This window comes from Nicotiana attenuata, unplaced genomic scaffold (assembly GCF_001879085.1).
Source record: "Nicotiana attenuata strain UT unplaced genomic scaffold, NIATTr2, whole genome shotgun sequence".
NCBI classification, from domain to species: domain Eukaryota; kingdom Viridiplantae; phylum Streptophyta; class Magnoliopsida; order Solanales; family Solanaceae; genus Nicotiana; species Nicotiana attenuata.
Window position 1 is genome coordinate 415,759 of NW_017670540.1, and position 20,663 is coordinate 436,421.

Sequence of the window (20,663 nt, forward strand, 5' to 3'; positions counted from 1 at the left end):
ATACGCAGAACGTGGGGGAGTGAAGGTAAAACGTGGGGGGGGGGGGGGGAGTTAGGGGTGAAACGAGCGGAGGGGGTGGGGTAGAACTGAAAGGAAAGAGAAACTGGGAAGTCCTAAAATTATGCCTGATACAAATGCCTATTAATTATATCCTTCTTTAAATAATGGTATATAAATGGTAATTTAGTATACTAAATATAATTTACTCAAACCTTAAACATGTAGGGTAAAAAGGCTTCACAAATGGGATAGGAATGTAAAAATTCCTATTTATATTTAGTAACTGAAAAAATTAGCAGAATAGCCTGGGAGGCTCCTGTACTTGTCCAATTTTGTCATGCTGGTGTTTGTACTTACAAGTTTGCCAACCAAACCCCTCTACCCTTAAAAATTGAGCATTTTAAACCCCGCTCATCCGGTGTGGCATTTTTTACTGAAGTGTGTGTGCTGCACTTTTTAAGGAGCGTGAGGCCTATTAAAAAGGCGCCAACAACCATTTTTTGGCTGTCATCTTCTTCCCGATTGTTCATCATCCATTGTTGAACAAAAGCGAGCTTTTCTTCTTTGCTTTTATCTCTCTCTCTCTCTCCAACATTTTATGTCCAATTCCTTTTCCCCTCCCCTATCTTCTTTGTTTGTTTCTCCCTCGAATCTGAAACTTTATCATGAATTTAGAATCCCTTGGCCAATAATTCAGATCTCTTTTAAAATTTAATTATATGCTCTTTTTGTAGATGGGAAACCCATCAAACTATCAAAAATACCAACAAACCAAAAAGGGTCAACCGAAAAATCCTCAAAAATCACCACACCTCAAAATTAACTCATAAAGAATTTTGAAGCGTAAATTATACATCTTTTACCAATTAATACTTTTAAAAAATTAGAGTTTTTGAGAAAATTTAACCCCGAATTTCAAAAATCAAACAAGGCAATTTTTTTGCCTAAATCAATAAAAAATGAAGAAGAAAAATAATGAATTATTCCCCCATTTTCGAGATGGACAAAAAATGGACCACCGAACTTCTTCTCCCACTTTTCAATCTAAAAAAGAAAAAATTAATTTTACCTCGATTTCTTTTCTTTATTCATTTTAATTTTATTTCTATAATATAAAAAGGAAAGAATTGAAATGGGAGAGGAGGAAGAACATGAAGAGAGAAGCGAGATGGGCAGGAGGAAGAACGTGAGGGAAGAGAGAGAGAGAGAAATCAACGAGGGAGGGGTTAGGGGATTAATGTTTGATTTTTTTTTTATTTTAATTATTGTTAATCTACCATGTGACATGGCATCTACACATTGTTATTTTTTGACGTGGCAGCCAACGTGGACGAGATTGTATTACACGCACTGGCAGCCTCCGTTCATAAGCGTTTATTATACGCGGTGTGAATGAGTGCAAGTGTTCAATTGGCAAATTGTTAAGTTTGGGGACCGGCATGACAAAGTGCACAAGTATAGATGCCATTTAGGCCATTCTGCTGAAAAAACATATAAAATTTGTATATAACATACAGTGTGTGTGTGTGTGTGTATATATATATATATATATATATGTAAATATTTCGGCTATTATTTTGAGAGCGATTATACAATGTTATTTTCTCTATTTTATTTTATTCTTATGCCTCGTGGTAGATCCCGAATTTTAGCATTTCTCGTATAAAAAGAAACAACAACAACTACTACAATAGCCCAGTGTGGTCCCACAAGTGGAGTCTGGGGAGGGTAGGATGTACGCAGCCTTACCCCTACCCTGGAAGGGCAGAGAGACTGTTTCCGATAGACCTCGACTAAAGAAGGTGAGAGAAGTCCTGGTAGCAAGTAATAGCAAAACAATAATTAGAAAACTAAATCGAAAATAGCAACAGATAATATGAAAGGGGTACTGATAACAAGTAGCAGCAAGTTAACATATTTAGAAAACTAATTCCAAGGCAGCAAACTACGGAATTACCAATGGCAAGTAACAACGAAACGAGACATGCGAATATAGAAAACTAAGGAGAAAAAGGGTACCGAACTAGCGCTAATACTATCGAGCTAGAGAAGACAAAGGGAGATGCACGACTACCTACTAACCTTCTACCCTAATCTTCAACCTCCACACCCTTCTATCTAGAGTCATGTCCTCGGTTGGCTCAAGTAGAACCATGTCCGCCTGATCACCTCTCCCCAAGACTTCTTTGGCCTACCTCTACCCCTCCTCACAACTCCTAAGGCCAACCTCTCACATCTCCTGACAGGGGCATCTACGCTTCTCCTCTTAACATGCCCGAACCACCTCAACCTTGCCTCACGCATCTTTGGCTCCACAGGGGCCACTCCCACCTTGTCTCGAATAACTTCATTCCTAATTCTATCCAACCTAGTATGCCCACACATTCATCTCAACATCCTCATTTCCGCTACCCTCATCTGCTGGACATGAGAGGTTTTGACTGGCCAACACTCAGCCCCATACAACATAGTCGGTCTAACAACTACCTTGTAGAACTTATCCTTAAGTCTCAACGGCACATTCTTATCACACAAGACACCGGAAGCGAGCCTCCACTTCATCCACCCTGCTCCGATACGGTGTGTGACATCCTCATCTATCTCCCCATCCTTCTGGATTATAGATCCCAAATACTTGAAACTTTCTCTCCTGGAAATGACTTGCGTATCGAGTTTCACATCCCCGTCCGCCTCCTGGGTAACACCGCTGAACTTGCACTCCAAGTATTCTGTCTTGGTCCTGCTCAACTTGAAACCCTTAGACTCCAGGGTATGTCTCCAGACCTCCAGCCTCTTGTTAACGCCACCTCGCATCTCATCAATCAGGACTATGTCATCCGCAAATAGCAAGCACCAAGGCACCTCCCCCTGAATGTGACGTGTCAAAGAATCCAACGCCAGGGAAAACAAAAACGGGCTAAGTGCTGATACCTGATGCAACCCCATCTCAACCGGAAAGAAATCCGAGTCTCCACCTGCTGTCCTAACCCGTGTCTTAGCTCCATCATACATGTCCTGAATCAATCTAATATATGCTACAAGCACTCATCTAGCCTCCAAACATCTCCATAGAACCTCTCTGGGGACTTTGTCATAGGCCTTCTCCAGATCAATGAACACTATGTGCAAATCCTTCTTCACCGCCCTACACTGCTCCACCAATCTCCTCACAATATGAATGGCCTCAGTGGTCGATCGTCCCGGCATGAAACCAAACTGGTTCTCGGAAATGGACACACACCTCCTCAGCCTCCCTTCAATCACCCTCTCCCACACTTTCATCGTATGGCTTAACAACTTGATACCCCTATACTTTTTGCATAAAAAGAAAAAAGAAAAAAAACAGCGGAAAAGAATTCTAGCAGTATATAATTATATATCAAAAAGCCATGTCTTTCCTTGCTCAAATTCATAACATGTTCCAAAGACTTGCTCAAATTAATGTTGATTCACAAAAAACAAAATCGAAAGCAAAAAAAAAAATGCGTCTAATACATACTACTTATTGAAAAAGTAAATCTACCCATGCCATTAACAGGACTCAGCCCTTTGTTCAATGGATTCATCTTATACTATTATCACTTATTTATCTATAATAGCAGAGTTTAGTAATGAGGTACTTATGGTTGGAAACAATTAATTACATTTAAAGAGATTTGTACACAATTTTATACCTACTTGCAGGGTTTTGTAATGTTGGCCTAATAACGTTACGGCTTACCAACTGGAAACTTCAATTTGGACAAAATACATGTTTTAAATGGATGCTTTTTTGAATAAGGCATCAATTGCCTTATTACAATCATGTAATAATAGCATCAAAAATGGAGTCGAAGAAGACAACTTCAAACGCCAAATATGGAAGCCATCCCCATTAGTTGGCTGTCATGAATCACTAGCTTCTCAATATCAAGAAGTTAACTCAACTTGATACTTCCTTTTCTAAATAACAGTAGTACGCTGACTAACTCGCCCACCTCGACTATTCCATCGAGTACTTGCTACTTCTCACTAACGAAGTCACCGAGTAGACAAATGAGAAGAAATCGCGAACTGTTCTTGCTACTTCCCACTAACAAAGTCATTGAGTTGAAAGATGAGAAGAAATCACGTATTTGTTCCGTTTTCTCTCTTCTAAAATTTGAACCCTTATCTCTCATGATTTTCACCTACTTCGATAACGCTAGGCCCATACCTTGAGAGTTAGTCAACTTGATACTTAATGCAGAGATCAAAACTCAAAAGCATATTCCAACTACATAAAAGACCATCGAAGAGTGGAGATGCCAGGCTTCAGAACTCCCACAAAAAGTTCCAGCACCACCACAAGTAGCAGCTACAATCCTAATTGGATCGGTCTCAACCTCCAGAAAAGGCAAAATTCTATATAGATCACAACACAGTTGTTCTTTAAATGCATAGTTCCTTTGAAGTTCAAACTTATAAGCTTACGATGAATGCCAAACTACAAAGACTAGTACAATATAAGGAAACCATAAGTGATAAGTCCCCTCTTCACTATCACCTCGTTGATTGTCCAACGATGTTTTCAGGACTAGGATCCTTATACTACTACAGCTAGCCTCTTTTGTCCATACGTCACATTATGAAAATGAGCTTCATGAGAGAGTGTTGGAGAAGAGATTACCTGCAAATGCAACCTGCAGAAGGCTTCAGATTTGATCTGAAAGCTAAGTTTGGGTGAAGCTATGCGCTGAGAATAAGTGTGCGCTTCAGACAGACGACGCGAAGGTAATCTCAACAAGAAACGATTCGTTCTTCCAACCTCAACTCTAAGGTGTTGGATTAACTTTTCAGTGAATAGTATGAACAGACGAGCCACATGTCAATATAAGCGAAGATACAAACCTATCCACCATCGCAGAGGTGGGCCTTGTCTTGTTTTGGTTCTTTAACATTCAGTGATTGCCAACACGTGACTTGCAAATTCCAGAGCAACATGCATATCAGCAAGGACAACAGATTGAAGAAAGGATGCAGATTCTTCTAAAACTTAAAATATTGCTGAACCTGTAGATGTGAAACATCACTGTTGTTCCCAAAAATACAAGATCAACAACCATATAAGAGCAGTGGCATCACAAATGTTGAAGAATTATCGAAACAAAAACACCAACTTTTGGCGACTTTCAGCAGGTGTATACATCCAAGGCATTTTTCTTAAGATAGACGAAAAAACAATGAGGTTGATTTGTGTAATCTCTGAATTTCATTAAAAAAGATTGTGCTCTATGGAGAAAAATCGGAAATTTTAAGTCCCCTTCCCTGTTTCTTCTAGTTCGCAGGATCTGTTAGCAATTGCATACAAAAATTACCTAATCCTTAAATCATAGGCCAGAATAAGTTCGGTTCTCTAAGGCTGGCTAAAGAATGTAATTAGTTTGTAATAACACCTTGCTTTTACTCTTCTACTACGGGAGACTACACTTCTAGTTCGCTCAATTTCCTCACATCAGAACACCCAGAAAAAGTTCCAGCACCACCATAAGTGGCAGTTATGACTCTGATCGCATCACTCTTCTACCTCCAAGAAAACACAAAGTTCAGTAATGACCACAACACAACCGTTCTTTAGATGCATAGTGCCTTTGTTGAAACTATAAGCTCACAATGAATACTAAACTACAAACACTTGTATAATATAAGAGTATGAAGTCCCCTATGGACTGTCACCTTGCTGATGACAAAAGCCATAGGATCAACCGACTCTAAGAAGTGAATTTGGAATCCAGAATGATCCACTTTCCATCAAATAACAAAATTGAAAGATTTCAATTGCATAATAGTACATCTCAAAAATATACAAACGACTTTAAAACAAGTTCTCTGATGCTGCAATAAAATAGAACAAATAAGAAAAGTAAGTACCTGTGTAAGGGAGTCACAGAATACTAGGATATCGGGCGACAAGTTTTCTATATCATTCCTCGAATTGTTGAATGTTTAAGCTTGTTGATTTCTCCAATGACATCAAGTAATAGGAGTAAAGAGCTCGAACATACTACAGTAAGGTTGATCAGCTTAAATAGGAGAGCACTAGGGGTTGCTATATATAGAGGTAGAATTAAGTCATTAGTGTGTTAGCATGTTGTCAAAAGATAAAGAACCATATGGTCTAGCTTAAAACTAAGCACAGTTATGAATACCAGCAGAAGACGATAATATCAATATCTAACAAAAGACACTATAAGTTGAATATTTTAAAGTTAAAATCGGATTCCATCAGTGCCACAAACATAAGGCAGCAAATCAGGGGGTTTAAGTGTGGGGTGTTGATGATAGGCTATAATTACATATTTTAGTCGCTTATTACACTCAAATTTACTGCACTTTAATTGAGTTTGATCTTTAATCGCTAGTGTCTTGCACTAATTGTGTGTTTTATGCCTTGTAGGAGTGATTCCTAGCTATGTAGATGTTATGGAATGAATTCAAGTGATTTGGAGCTTTGGAGTCTGAGTAAAAGCTCAAGGAATTAAGTCGGAATCGTGTTCGGGGGTCAACGGATGATAGTTAGAACAAACGAAGAATCGAGTAGGCATATTGCGCACTGTCTAAAAAAATGCACATAACATTCTTCTCAGAACTCCATTTGGGCTCCACAATATATGGTTGGAAAGCTAACTCAAAAGGCTACAACTTTAATGTCTTNAGTGCCTTTGTTGAAACTATAAGCTCACAATGAATACTAAACTACAAACACTTGTATAATATAAGAGTATGAAGTCCCCCTATGGACTGTCACCTTGCTGATGACAAAAGCCATAGGATCAACCGACTCTAAGAAGTGAATTTGGAATCCAGAATGATCCACTTTCCATCAAATAACAAAATTGAAAGATTTCAATTGCATAATAGTACATCTCAAAAATATACAAACGACTTTAAAACAAGTTCTCTGATGCTGCAATAAAATAGAACAAATAAGAAAAGTAAGTACCTGTGTAAGGGAGTCACAGAATACTAGGATATCGGGCGACAAGTTTTCTATATCATTCCTCGAATTGTTGAATGTTTAAGCTTGTTGATTTCTCCAATGACATCAAGTAATAGGAGTAAAGAGCTCGAACATACTACAGTAAGGTTGATCAGCTTAAATAGGAGAGCACTAGGGGTTGCTATATATAGAGGTAGAATTAAGTCATTAGTGTGTTAGCATGTTGTCAAAAGATAAAGAACCATATGGTCTAGCTTAAAACTAAGCACAGTTATGAATACCAGCAGAAGACGATAATATCAATATCTAACAAAAGACACTATAAGTTGAATATTTTAAAGTTAAAATCGGATTCCATCAGTGCCACAAACATAAGGCAGCAAATCAGGAGAAATACAAGCACTGATACTTCATAGTTGGAAATTCATATCACGATTCATGTCAAAGAAAGTTCGCAGATAACACAGAACATGGAATTCTCGATATTCATAGGAGGTCATTGATTTCAAATATCGTAGTTCTGTCTTCAAAATGAGGAACACGAGTTATCTTCAAGAAAGCATAGACATCTATTCCCGAAAGCAAAAGCAAAGGGAAGAAAGCATCACAGATCTCATCTTATAGCATGCATCAAATAGTCACAAGAAGAAGAAGAAGAGGGGGGAGGGAACTACATGTTCCAAGAATGAAGGAATATAACAAAAACTCCTTGCTGCCCAAAGTTATCTTTGAAATATCCCTTTTATCGTGACTGCCTTATCAAGCAGTTAAAAAAACACTTGAAAAGTGATAGCAAGCTCTCAGGCCAAGTGGATACAGTACCATGAGCCTACCAGGTCATTGTCATACTATACTTGCTGGCTTCCAAATTCATCACTCCTTATGCATATTTAGATGAATAAAAAGGGCAGCCCGGTATTCTAGATGAACACAAAGCAGTATCTGAAAAGACCACTAAATGTTAGGAATAAATAACCTTATATGTCCAAGACTAGGATCCTTCTATTTCTACAGCAGAACCCTTTTGTCCATACGTAGCAATTATGAAAATTAAGCTACATGAGAGAGATATCTTAGTAGTGGTGGCGATTCTGATAGAGCAAAAGAGATTATGTGAGATGCAACCTGCATAAGGCTTCAGATTCAATCTGAAAGCTAAGTTTAGGTGAAGCTGTGCACCTTAGAAAAGTGTGTTGTCTCAAACAACGACGCGAAAGTAATCCTTACAAGGAGCAGTCAACTTTGAGGGGTTGAATTAGATTTCAGTGAATAATATGAACAGACAAGCAGCATATCAACGAATAATTAAACAAGTGAAAATACAAACGCATCCACCATCCCAGAGGAGGGCCTTGCCTTTTAGCTCTTCAACATTCAGTGAATGCCTAACACACATTGCAAAACTCAGAGTGACATGCATATCTGCAAGACCAACAGATTTAAGAAAGGATGGGCAGCTTCTTCGAAACTAAAAATATAGCTGAACCTGGAGATGTGAAACATCACTATTGTTCCCAAAAATACAACATCAACAACCATATAAGAGCATGCCGGCATCACAAACGATTGACAACTTATCAAAAAGAAAAACACCAAAAATAAAGACAGAAAAAATGAAACTAGAGACAACCATCACTTATGAAGAAACCAGCATTAGCAATAATGTATAATTGACATTGAACAACGCGGTCTTGCAAAGTACAATAAGAAGTACAAGAAGTTCTTGACTAATATTAGTCCTTTGGCATCCTTTGTCCTTGTTATTGAGCCAATTTGGATATATCTTCATATTCAATAGCCTTGAGAATCTTCCCGTCATATATTCCTCTCTCAATTTGTACTTTAGCACAAAAGTTATTTGTATCAATTGCTAACAGCCTAGCATTTGATCCACGATATGCACCATTAACTATCCTGACAAGACCTCCAATTTGAGGAATTACAGTCTCAAGCTCTTCCTGATCAACCCTTAAAACATGCTTATTTTCAAGCATCTCAATCTCCCCAACATACTTATCAATAACCTTACGAATCACACCCTTTTGCTTATAGTATCCCTTGTCAGCCAAAGCCTTGCTCATTACCTTCACAATTATCCCCTCGCATATCCAGTAATCTTTCCTATTACTCCGCTCTTTCGCTTGCTCTTCCTCTCTCATTAACTCATCCAACACCGATTTACCTCCACCTATACCATGCTTACCACCTTTTTCCCCATCCTTGCTACCCTTTACTCTCTTCTCATTATCTATCTCATCAAAAATGAGTCTTGAGCTTTCTGCTCTCTCTTTCACAACAGATTTCGACGATGACCCTAAGGTTAACTTGATCTTCTGATCAGTCTCGGATTTCTCCAAGGGTTTCGGTTGCAACTCCAATTGCTGCTCAGAACCATCCATAGTTTCTGCACCACCCATCAACTGCTCCGCACGCTCTATTTGCTTCTTAATCTCTCTTTCCTGCTTCTCCTCATCCGCTAAATCAGCTCTAATTCTTTTGTTTTTCATTTTTTCCTTGAAGATAGTCTCTGAATCATTATCAATGTAGGTAATAAACCACCCTTTCGGGGTTTCTTCAACTTTACACTTCCCCGTTTTCCCCAAGTACTTAACAAACTCAGTTAACGTTGCCCATTGAGTTGAATTCATATGGACATGGTGGCGATCAGCAATATACTCATTGTACACAACAGTCGCAGCCACACGACTGAATCGGTGACTCCGCTTCATGTGTTCGAGGAATAAGCTCTCGAATTCCTCCGAATAGCCACCTACTATACGATTAGGGTTTTGACCGAAAATTTCCATTTGACGCTGATGAGATTCACTCATACAGTGGCACTTGAATCCGTTTTCGTCTCGACATTGCTTCTGACACATCTGGCAATACCATCGTAGCTTCTGTAAACCCTTTGCTTTGATTCGGTTTGCAATTGCCTTTGGGGTTAAGAAATCGTTTTTCCCCATGGAAATCGAGATGCACAAAGTTCAATCTGATGGAAAATAGACGTAGAAAAGGGAACTTACAACTGGATTTCGCCGGAAGGAGGAGGAAATTCCCAAATTCCAGCCAAGAGGAGTGGCAGTCGATCAATGAATCGGGTCTTATTTGGAACGGTCAGGCCCAAATGTATATTTGGGCTGAAATCCTCTAAATCTAATGGGACCAATGTTTCTCGTAAGTTTTTATTATTACTAGTTTTAGAGTACGCGCAAAGCCTATATCAATGAATATAATTTTTTTAAAAATTACGTAAATATTATTAAATAATGTAATTTTTCGTTATTGGGCAAATATTAAAGAAAAAAATTGAAAGTTCCTAAAATAACGAATGTTAATCTCACTAAGCGCTAACTCAATAAAACAAAGAAATCCTACTCCGCCTAAGTTTTTATATGCCCTTATTATGATTTATGAGGCGTGAAATATCTTTGTTACCAAATACTATAAGTAAATAACACAAAAAATACTTTTACCACGATCATTCAAAGATAACAAAATACAACAACAATAACATACCCAGTATTATCTCACACTGTGTGATTTGGAGAGGGTAGTGTGTACGTAGACTTTACCCCTAGCTTGTGAGGATAGAGATGTTATTTTCAATAGACCCTCGGATCAAGAATGTATTTATTGAATTACAAAAATATATAATACTATATTAGAAATATAGGGAATTATCATTTATTGAAATGATATAAAAAGAAATAAAAATGATAACGACACTTCTTTTGAATACCTTTTGTCTTATGTTACATCCTTAATGCTTCAACTTAGCATGTTTAGCAATTTAATTTTTAATACTATATTATAATGGATTTTGCTCTATTTTCTTATTACTTTCACGGGCGATGCTTTTCTNTGAGATATTTTAGGCATATTTAAAGTTGTATCTAGTTTAATTAAAAAGTGAAAAAGTTGTACTGAATTGTATATAAAGTAATTTTTTAAAAGTGATTGTATTTTTTATAAATAACACTTTCGATTGCTGTATTCCAGGTAAATTTCTCAAAAATTAGCAAACCCAATTGGAAGAAAGCGTAAATGTGTTATCAGTAATATTCTCTTGAAAACCTCCACGCCTTTAATGCCTCCTGTGGATTATGCTACAAATTGTATCCCCAATAGATAAAAGAGTAATTTATGTAAAATACCCTTGAGTTTAAAATAATTATCTTTTCTTATTCATTTGAAAATTATTTACAATATATATTTACCTAATTAAAACTAATTATCTAACCTACCTACCCACCAATCCTAACTTCTTTTTTTTAACCATTTGGCTTAGCCTAGCTTGATTTGACTAGGGTTGATTTGGTTTCGCTTGAATTAAATTGACTTGGCTTGACTTGATATGGCTTGGCTTGATTTAGCTTAATTTGATTTTATTTGGCTGGGTTAAAATAAAAATAGGCAGGAGCGGGTAAATATTTTCCACCGCATAGGTATTTGCTAAACTTCCCCTAGATAAAATGTTGTAGTAGTCACTTGAGGATTTTTCCAGAATGTATTTTCTTTCCTTCCCACGAATTTTATCCATCAAAGTTTTCTTTCCCGTTAAAGTAGTAAGAAAGAAATCAAAAGAAATGGGGATATCAATTGTTACAAGAGAATAAGTGTCGTTCTAATAAATCAGGATGCTTCAAACTCCATCTGGGGCCACCATTTGATGTATTTTCATATACACCCACTTTTAGGGCCACTATTAAATTTATACATGCATTGCTTTGAATCCACAGTTTGAAATAATAAAGGAAAAATGCTTTGAATCTTCATATACCGTTTCTAAGCTGTTGACGATCAATTCCAAGCAGCTTCGACCTATTGTCCTCCGTCAGACAGTTGCGCGCGCGCCCACGTGCACTAATTAACAAAGTGAATAAATTACGTAAAAGAGAGAGAATACACAACTATATTCTTTCTTTTTTCTTTAGGTGTCTTCTACTAGCGTTCGATATATATCTATCAATACAGCTTGTCCGTACGCGTATCCATCTAACAAACAACGATCTAGGTTTCTCCCTCGTATTTTCTTAACCTCGAATAATTTACAATTCCATATATATGACGTATCGTTTAACAAAAAAGAAATTTAAGTTGGGGTGAGGGGGGTATTGAGGAAGGACCAACGAAAGGGGATAAAGTAGATCACTAGCTAAACTATGATACTCCCTCTATTTCAATTTAGATGATATATTTGGCTTATCAAGAGTCAAATTGCATGAAGTTTGACCAATATTTTAAAATATATTTTGTTATCATATTGACATGAGAAAAATTGTAACTTATGTACTTTTCGTTTAATTTTAAAATACTAAGTTGAACTAATTTAATTTATGTTCAAAGTTTGGTCAAATTGACTTTCGATAAGTGAAATGTGCCATCTAAATTAAAACAGAAAGAATATATTTTACTAGTTGTCCACTTTTCACTTTACATTTCCTTTAAAATAAAGTATGCATTTTATAATTTTACCCATAATATGCATTTTATAATTTTACCCATAATAATGATAGCATTTCCAAAAGTCTTGGGAAATGATTTGGAGAATAAATAGTTAATGTTAAGAGGAAAACATGGAAAAAGAATTATTTTTTTCTTGATTTAGTATAATGGACAAGTAAAAGTGAAAATGTATTTTTAGTATAGTGGACGAGTAAAAATGAACGGCGGGGTATCTAGTATCAGCACAAACAAAATGGAGGATTTAAATAACTGCGAGCTTTGTGCTAAAATTCTCCACTTGCATTCATGAAATGTAACGTTTTACCCTTGTTTGATGCTCTCCTTGCCTTTTCCTTTCATTCCCTTTCCATGTTGAGCCTGTTAACAAAACCCCACATAAAAAATTAATAAGAAATATAATTAAGTTATATATCTCACCCCAAGCGTCTTTGGATTGAGTTAGGCAACAAACTAGTATCATACTGATGGTTCGATGAGAGGAGAGTATGAAGACGAATCTCCCGATACTTAGTGGTCCGAGATATTTTAAAAAAACGGAAAATGGTTAAAAATACTCCTAAACTATTAGAAAGGGTTTAAAATGCCCTTCATCCACCTATTGGGCTAAAAATACCTTTCCATCCACCTTTTTGGTTCACTTATGCCCTTTGACTGTTAGGTTAATGCTGAATTAAAAATAATAATTATTTAAATTCCACGTGGCAACTTCTTATTGGTCGAAATTAAAACATCTAACCTATTAAAAAGACCTACCCATATCTACATGTTTTTCGGACTAACCCTCCCCAAAATACTAATCCGACCCGAATAAAAAGTTCAACTAAAAAAATGATGCCCCACTTCCCAACCACAATTTCTTCACGGGGAATTCTCTCTTCTCCCGAATGGAGGTACTAATTCTATCTATGGAAGTATAGTTTGATTTCTAGTAAGTAATTTTGTTTAAGTTCGGTGTTCAGAAATGATTATTTTCTTCCTGATAGTCAATACTGATGGCGAATTTTTGAACAACGTATGGAAAAATAACAGAGAAAGTTTGATGACTTGACTTTTTTATAGAACTGCAATGAAACTTGTTCGAATGATTAGTTTTTCTTTGGCAAAATTCATTAGAAGTTTCTGGAAACATTTTGAGCGCTAGGTTACAGGATACGTCACCATATCCCTGTAGTATAGCGTTTCGGCATTGGCGAATTTTTCGTAATTGTTGCGATGTGGAAGTATAATTATCCGATCTTGATTTTATTTTGATTAGCTAAGTTTATTTAAGATTATAACCAGCGTTGCATTGTGGTTAGGAAGTGGGGCATTTTTTTTTAGTTGAACTTTTTATTCGGGTCGGGTTAGTGTTTCGGGGCTGATTAGCCCGAAAACGGGTAGATATGGGTGGGCCTTTCTAATAGGTTAGATGTTTTAATTTCGACCAATAAGAAGTTGCCACGTGGATTAAAATAATTATTATTTTTAATTCAATATTGACCTAATAGTCAAAGGGCATAAGTGAACCAAAAAGGTAGATGAAGGGTATTTTTAGCCCAATAGATGGATGAAGAATATTTTTAAACCTTTTTCAATAGTTTAGGGACATTTTTAACCCCTTTCCGTAAAATTTAATTGGGTTAAATATTTAATTTGAATTTTACAAATTAAATTAGTCCATTTTATTATTTTTAAGCCCATAGTCCATTTTATCTTAAGGCTCATACTCATGCCATATGTCAAGTGACGTGGCATATTCAGTCAAACTCAAAGCCAACCAGATGACGTCACGTGTTAAATGATGTGGCAATATCCAAAACAGTAACCAATCAAGAGTTTTCAAGTGTCTACAATGACATGTCCGGGCCAATCACAAACAAGCTTATCATATAGTTTATGTGATAAGTTTGATGACTCACATGAGCCAACCAGAATCAAGCAAGAGCATACATATGTAGATGGACTGTCCATCCTCTACCACTATAAATAGAAGGGTTATATAACTCACTAGACATTCAGAGATGGTGAAGAGCATTCGGCAATTAGTGAAGGCATCCACAAACAGAGAGATCAATCATTAAGTGCAAAGTTCTTTAACAAAGGAGTGATCAACGGAGTTCTTCCTGAAGATCAACCCGAAACAACAAAGTGTTGATCGACGTTCTTGGAAATTAAATACATCACAAGGAGGTCCGCATCATCCTACATTCGAGAAAGACACTTCTCAAGCACTCGAATCACGGAGAATTTCAGAGAGAAGAATCATGAGATACATAGAAGTGTATCCCATAACTCTCGCTACTCCATGATGTAGAAAATGGCCATAACTCTTTTGTAACTCTTTTCCCATGTTCTACTACTAATTACTAATTTATCCATTATCCCATGTTCTCCATGATTTCATAACTTGCTACCCCACTTTCTTCCAATTTAATTCAAGGAAGAATTTTTACACCTATAAATAAGAGTCTTTCTTTGATAATGTGTGTGGAAAATAATTGTAAAGTGTTTCAATAAAGTGAGGTTAGAGTTGTAAAAAAAGAAGAAGAGAGTTTTTACTTTGTTGAAGGAAGGTGTTCATCTTGGTGGAGCTTTGGACGCGACAACCTGTTCAGAGTTTGTTCGAGTCATACGACGTGATCGGGATATTTTATCCTGAGGGAGACAAGTCAAGAGGATTACTGCTGGACCAGTGAAGACTTTGCTGCAATGGGCTTGAATCTCCTTAAAAAGAGCGAGATATCCGCGCCTCAGCCAGAAGATATTTTATTTTTCAATTGTAATTATATTTTCACCAATAATTTTAAGGAGATTCATTATGGCTGCATTTGAAAAATCCGCGGATATTAAGGTGGGAGATCTCAACAAGGCATTCCATTTCAACGGTACTCATTTCAAGAGATGGAAGGGTAAAATACTTTTTTATTTGAGTCTTCTCAATGTTTCTTAAAACTTAGAAGAATCCAAGCAAAGTAGACAACTCCTCCATGAATGATGATGAGCTAATTGCCCTTCAAGAAAAAATTAAAAAATATAACAATATATTCATACAAGTGTAGGTATTATCTTCTTAATTGTCTATCTGATATGGAAAGCATTGCAGAGTAAGTATGATACCGAGGAGGCAGGTGCGACAAAATATGTTGCTAGTAGATTTTTTTCGTTTTCAAATGGTGGACAACACATCTGTAGTAGACCAAGCTCAAGACTTCATAATGATCGTTGGAGAACTCAGGTCCGAGGATATTAAAATTGAAGACAACCTTATTGTTTGTGGCATAATAGATAAACTTCTACTTTCAAGGAAGAAATTTCAAAAAACTATGCGCCATAAACAAAAGGAAACTTCACTTGAGGCATTGATAATGCAGATTCGCATGGAAGAAGAGGCAAGAGGCCAAGATGCACTTATGCAATCGGAAGATAGCACTACAACATGTCACTACAAAGGTAAATTTAATTACTTCAAATAATATTACTCCTGAAATTCACAAAAATACTTCTTTGAAGCCGAAGAAGAAGACTTTAAGAAAAACTATGGTAGACCTCTCAAGAAGAATAATAGTGCAAACAACCAAGCACAGAATCAACAAGTTCATATTGCGAAACCATACTTTGTCTGTGGTAAGAGTGGGCATATTGCTCAATTTTGCAAATTTCGGAAGCGTGGTCCTACACCACAGGCAAACGTTACCGAAGATCCACTTGTGGCGGTGTTAACAGACATTAACATGGTAGAAAATGTTGATGGATGTCGGGCTAATTCTGGAGCAAACCGTCATGTTTGCTATTATAGAGATTTGTTTAAAGTGTATACTCCATTTGAGGAGCCCAAAATCATCATGCTTGGTTATTCTCACGCAACCCAGGTGCTTGGAAAGGGAGAGGTCGAGTTGAAGTTTACTTTAGGAAGAGTATAAACGTTGAAAGACGTACTTTATACTCATTCAATGAGAAAAACTTTGATGTCTAATTTTCTTATTAACAATGCAGGCTTTAAACAAATTATTGAGAGTGATCAATATGTAATAGTGAAAAAGAGTATTTTTGTGGGTAAGGGGTATGCATGTGATGGGTTGTTCAAGTTGAATGTTGAGATGAATAAAACTTCTTCTAGTTCTGTTTATATGCTTTCTTCTACTAATTTTTGGCATGTTCGTTTGTGTCATATTAATAATCGTTATGTGGGAATCATGAGTAGTTTAAGATTTATTCCAATGATTAGAAAGATTTTTGAAAAATGTGAGGCTTGTAGTAAAGCTGAAATAACTAAAAGGCCTCATTTCCAAGTTGAAAGAAAAACTGAATTGTTAGGATTAGTTCACACTGATATTTGTGAACTTGGAAGAATTTTAACTCGTGGAGGAAATAGATATTTTATCACTTTTATTAATGATTTATCTAAGTACACATATGCTTACTTGATGAAAAATAAAAGTGATGCATTTGCAAATTTTAAAAATTATCTCCATGAGGTTAAAAATCAATTCGGTAGAAAAATAAAAAGAATTAGAAGTGATAGACGCCGTGAATATGAGTCTAGTGAATTTAATTCTTTTGTTAGATCATTGGGAATAATTCATGAAACTACTCCACCTTATTCTCCTGCATCAAATGGTGTATTGAACTTTTGTAGAGTTAACTAATGTCATGCTTATTGAGTCAAATGTGCCTATAAATTTGTGGGGTGAAGCTATTTTGATTGCGTGTTATGTGTTGAATATGGTGCCTCATTAGAAAACAAAATTGATACCATTTGAGTTGTGGAAAAATTATAAGCCAAATTTGGGTTATTTGAGAGTTTGGGACTGTTTAGCCTATGTTAGGATAACGTATCCTAAAATTATAAAATTGGGTAAAAAAATTTGTCACTTGTGCTTTTCTTAGTTATGCTTCTAATAGTACAACCTATAGATTTTAAAATCTTGAAGAGAATTAATTATTGAATTTGGTGATGCTATTTTTCATGAAAATAAATTTCCATTTGAGTCTAAAAATAATGGGGGTCAAAGAGATAAAGATAATTTTTTGTATATGTCTAGTTTTTTTTTTTGAGTTAAAATTATATTCTATTGATACTCAAAAAATATTACAAGTTGGTTCCTAGTAGTAGCTTTGACTCGCTACTACCCCTTTACATCACTTATACTATGACAAAGTAAAACAAAGTGTCTAACTAACTATAACTACCAATACAGACACTAGTATCTCATTTATACCTTTCTAGTTCTATCTATACATTTGTTCTTCATGGAATCCAGTGCAGTTTTTGCAGCAACTCTCTCCATTTTCTGTTATGCTTTCCTCGAACATGTATATGCAACACTATTTCCTTGCAAATTTGGTGTTCATCATATTTGCTATCCTCAAATCTGCCTTTGTTCCTTTCTCTCAATATCAGTGCAACTGTCATGGCAAAAACACAACATATGATGCCATTGATACCTGCCCTGCTTTTTGCCTTCTTGCTGATCCATTTCAATTCAAATTCCCAGTCTCCTATATTTCTTTTATGTCCCAGCCATAGGCACAGTTTAGTCCACAAACTCTTTGCTATTGGACACTCAAAAAATAGGTGGTTGAATGTCTCTATACTATGCCTACAGAATATACAGTCTGTTGGCACAGTAATACCAAGCTTCAGCAATCTATCCACTGTGGCTAGCCTCTTCTGCACTGCAAGCCACAAGATGAATCTGTACCTCGGATGCACACTTGTATGCAACATTAAGCCCTTCCATTACACTTTGCAATACTTTGGGATCAGCTTCAAGTACATCTGTTTGATTTGAAACTTTCCATTCTTACACAGACTCTTTAGCCTTTCATGCATGGTCCTTTGGAGTTGTTGATGCCTCATAATCACTTCCCTGCTATCCAGTATCTTCCTTATTACCCAAGCTGCTATCTTATGAGTAGGCATTGTGTCCAGATCCTTCTTCTTTATATAAAAACTATGAACCCATCGCATCCATAGGCAGTCCTTCTTTCTAGTTAGATCCCATAAGTGCTTAGTAACTGCTGCTTTGTTCCATACTTTGATATCCAATATGTTTAGGCCTCTAGCTGCTACTGGTTTGCATACATTCTCCCAAGCTACTAGTGCCTTCTTTGAGATAGCTACACTGCCTGTCCATAAAAATATCCTGCATATGGTTTCAATCATTTTCAGCACCTTTTTTGGGATAATGAACACCTGAGCCCAGTAAGTCTGTATACCAAATATGACTGCCTTTATCAATTGACACCTTCCTGCATAAGATAAGAGCTTTGCTGACCAACAGGTAACCTTTGCTGTTTTCTTCTCAACTAGAGGCAAGTACTGAGCAATAGTTAGGTTTTTTTGAGTCTAAAGGAATGCCCAAGTATCTACAAGGCAGCTTTCCTTCAATAAAACCCAATGTTTGTAGGGTTTCTTCTCTGGCCTTCTGATATACCCCAGCCATGTATATAGCACTCTTACTTACATTTGCCTGTAATCCAGAAGCATGTGAAAATCTGTAGAAAGCATTATTTAGAATCCTTATGGACTCCATATCAGCTCGACAGTACATTAGCAAATCATCAGCAAAGCACATATGTGTGCTGTTCAGCTTCCTACACTTTGGATGGAAGTTAAAATCCCCATTTTTATGCAACTGTTTTAGTTCTCTACTCAGATACTCCATGGCAATAACAAATAAGTAAGTAAACATAAGATCTCCTTGTCTAATTCCTCTCTTCCCCTTAAAAGGTTTAGTCAATCCTCCATTTAGCACTAATGAATATGAAACAGTAGTGACACAAGTCATTATCCATTGTACAAATTTGAAAGGGAACCCAAGGTCTATCAACATTTGCTTGAGGAAACTCCATTCCAAAGTGTCATAAGCTTTCCTTAGATCCACTTTCAGCATACATCTGGGAGAGACTCCTTTCCTAGCATATCCTTTAAATATCTCATGACTTAGCAGAATATTGTCTACTATACTCCTTCCTTCAATAAAAGCTGATTGAGACTGGTCAATTAGTCCATCAAGAACTCCTTTTATCCTCCTTGTAATGACTTTAGAGATGATCTTGTACAAGGTAGTACAACAAGCAATTGGCCTATAGTCTTTTACTGTTGCTGGTGCTTTCACTTTAGGGACTAATGTAATGGCTGTTGTATTTATCATACTAGGTAACCTGTTTGCACTAAAAAAGTCCTTAACAGCTTCAAAATATCCTCTTTCACTATCTCCCAGTTTCTTGTAAAGAATTCCACAGGAAATCCATCAACCCCTGGTGCTTTATCTTTAGGCATATCCTTGACTGCTTCAGTGATCTCCTCCATTGTCACCATTTGAATCAATATTCTTTGTTGATCCACAGTTAAGCATGGTCCTTCCCTTATTACAGTTGTATTTGCACAAGGTAGTTCACCAGCACTATCTCCCATTAAGGACTGAAATACAGTTATGAATTCCTGCTCAACAAGTCTGGCTTCTATTAGCTTCACACCTGCATCTGTATAAATGGCAGTTATACTGTTTTGACTGGATCTGATCTTCCATTGTACATGAAAATATTTTGTATTTGCATCACCACACTCAATCCAGCATGCCTTCGATTTCTGCCTCAGAACTTGCTCCTCCACAGTGCTCCATTTTTCTATTTCACCTAATGCTGCTTTCTCTACATTTATAAGGGACCGTGCCAAAGGATTCTGCCTCATTTGACTTTACACAATATCCAGTTTCTCTCTTGCCTACTCAAGTTTTTGCTTGTATGAAGCCATATAAGCATTTATCCCCTTAAGTTGCTCTTTCAGATTCTTCAATTTGCACCAAAACTGCTGCATAGGTGCTCCTTCATAATCTTGATCCCATACATGCTGAATTATATTTTGAAATTGTGGATGGTCCATAACATTTGTGTATAGTCTAAACGGCTTAGGGTGTAGTAATTTCTGGCTGCCATATTTTATAAGAATAGGAAAATGATCAGATACTGATGGATTCATATAATCTGCTTCCACATGCCCATACTGTTGAATCCACTGATAATTTCCTAGTGCCCAATCTATCTTGCTATACACTCTATTCCCAGTTCCTTGCTTATTTGTCCAAGTATAGTGCCACCCCTTAGCTCTCAGTGGGGTGAGTTGCAAATCATCAATCATTCCTTTAAATCCCTGTACTTCAGCAACAATTACAGGAGAACCTATTCTATCTTCATAGGATAAAATATTATTAAAGTCACCACTCAGCAACCATGTCTCCTGACTTGAAATTTT

General features: G+C 36.6%; 3 protein-coding genes across 3 annotated transcripts; all 3 read right to left on the reverse strand.

The window, feature by feature from the left end:
* Nucleotides 1-8,572: 8,572 nt before the first annotated feature.
* LOC109240730 (DNA/RNA-binding protein KIN17) lies at nucleotides 8,573-10,079 on the reverse strand. The gene has a single exon (XM_019407399.1). It carries the CDS (start codon nucleotides 9,922-9,924, stop codon nucleotides 8,719-8,721), a length of 1,206 nt encoding a protein of 401 aa, XP_019262944.1. The 5' UTR covers nucleotides 9,925-10,079; the 3' UTR covers nucleotides 8,573-8,718.
* A 7,575-nt stretch (nucleotides 10,080-17,654) lies between these two features.
* On the reverse strand, nucleotides 17,655-18,134 carry LOC109240714. The gene has a single exon (XM_019407384.1). It carries the CDS (start codon nucleotides 18,132-18,134, stop codon nucleotides 17,655-17,657), a length of 480 nt encoding a protein of 159 aa, XP_019262929.1.
* Nucleotides 18,135-19,559: 1,425 nt separating this feature from the next.
* On the reverse strand, nucleotides 19,560-20,102 carry LOC109240716. Its single transcript, XM_019407385.1, has one exon. It carries the CDS (start codon nucleotides 20,100-20,102, stop codon nucleotides 19,560-19,562), a length of 543 nt encoding a protein of 180 aa, XP_019262930.1.
* Between the last annotated feature and the right edge of the window lie 561 nt (nucleotides 20,103-20,663).

What these genes read in the sequence shown, in the direction of transcription:
- LOC109240716 (XM_019407385.1), bottom strand. Translation starts at nt 20,102, where the DNA reads ATGAGGCAGAATCCTTTGGCACGGTCCCTTATAAATGTAGAGAAAGCA.
- LOC109240714 (XM_019407384.1), bottom strand. Translation starts at nt 18,134, where the DNA reads ATGTTGCATACAAGTGTGCATCCGAGGTACAGATTCATCTTGTGGCTT.
- LOC109240730 (XM_019407399.1), bottom strand. Translation starts at nt 9,924, where the DNA reads ATGGGGAAAAACGATTTCTTAACCCCAAAGGCAATTGCAAACCGAATC.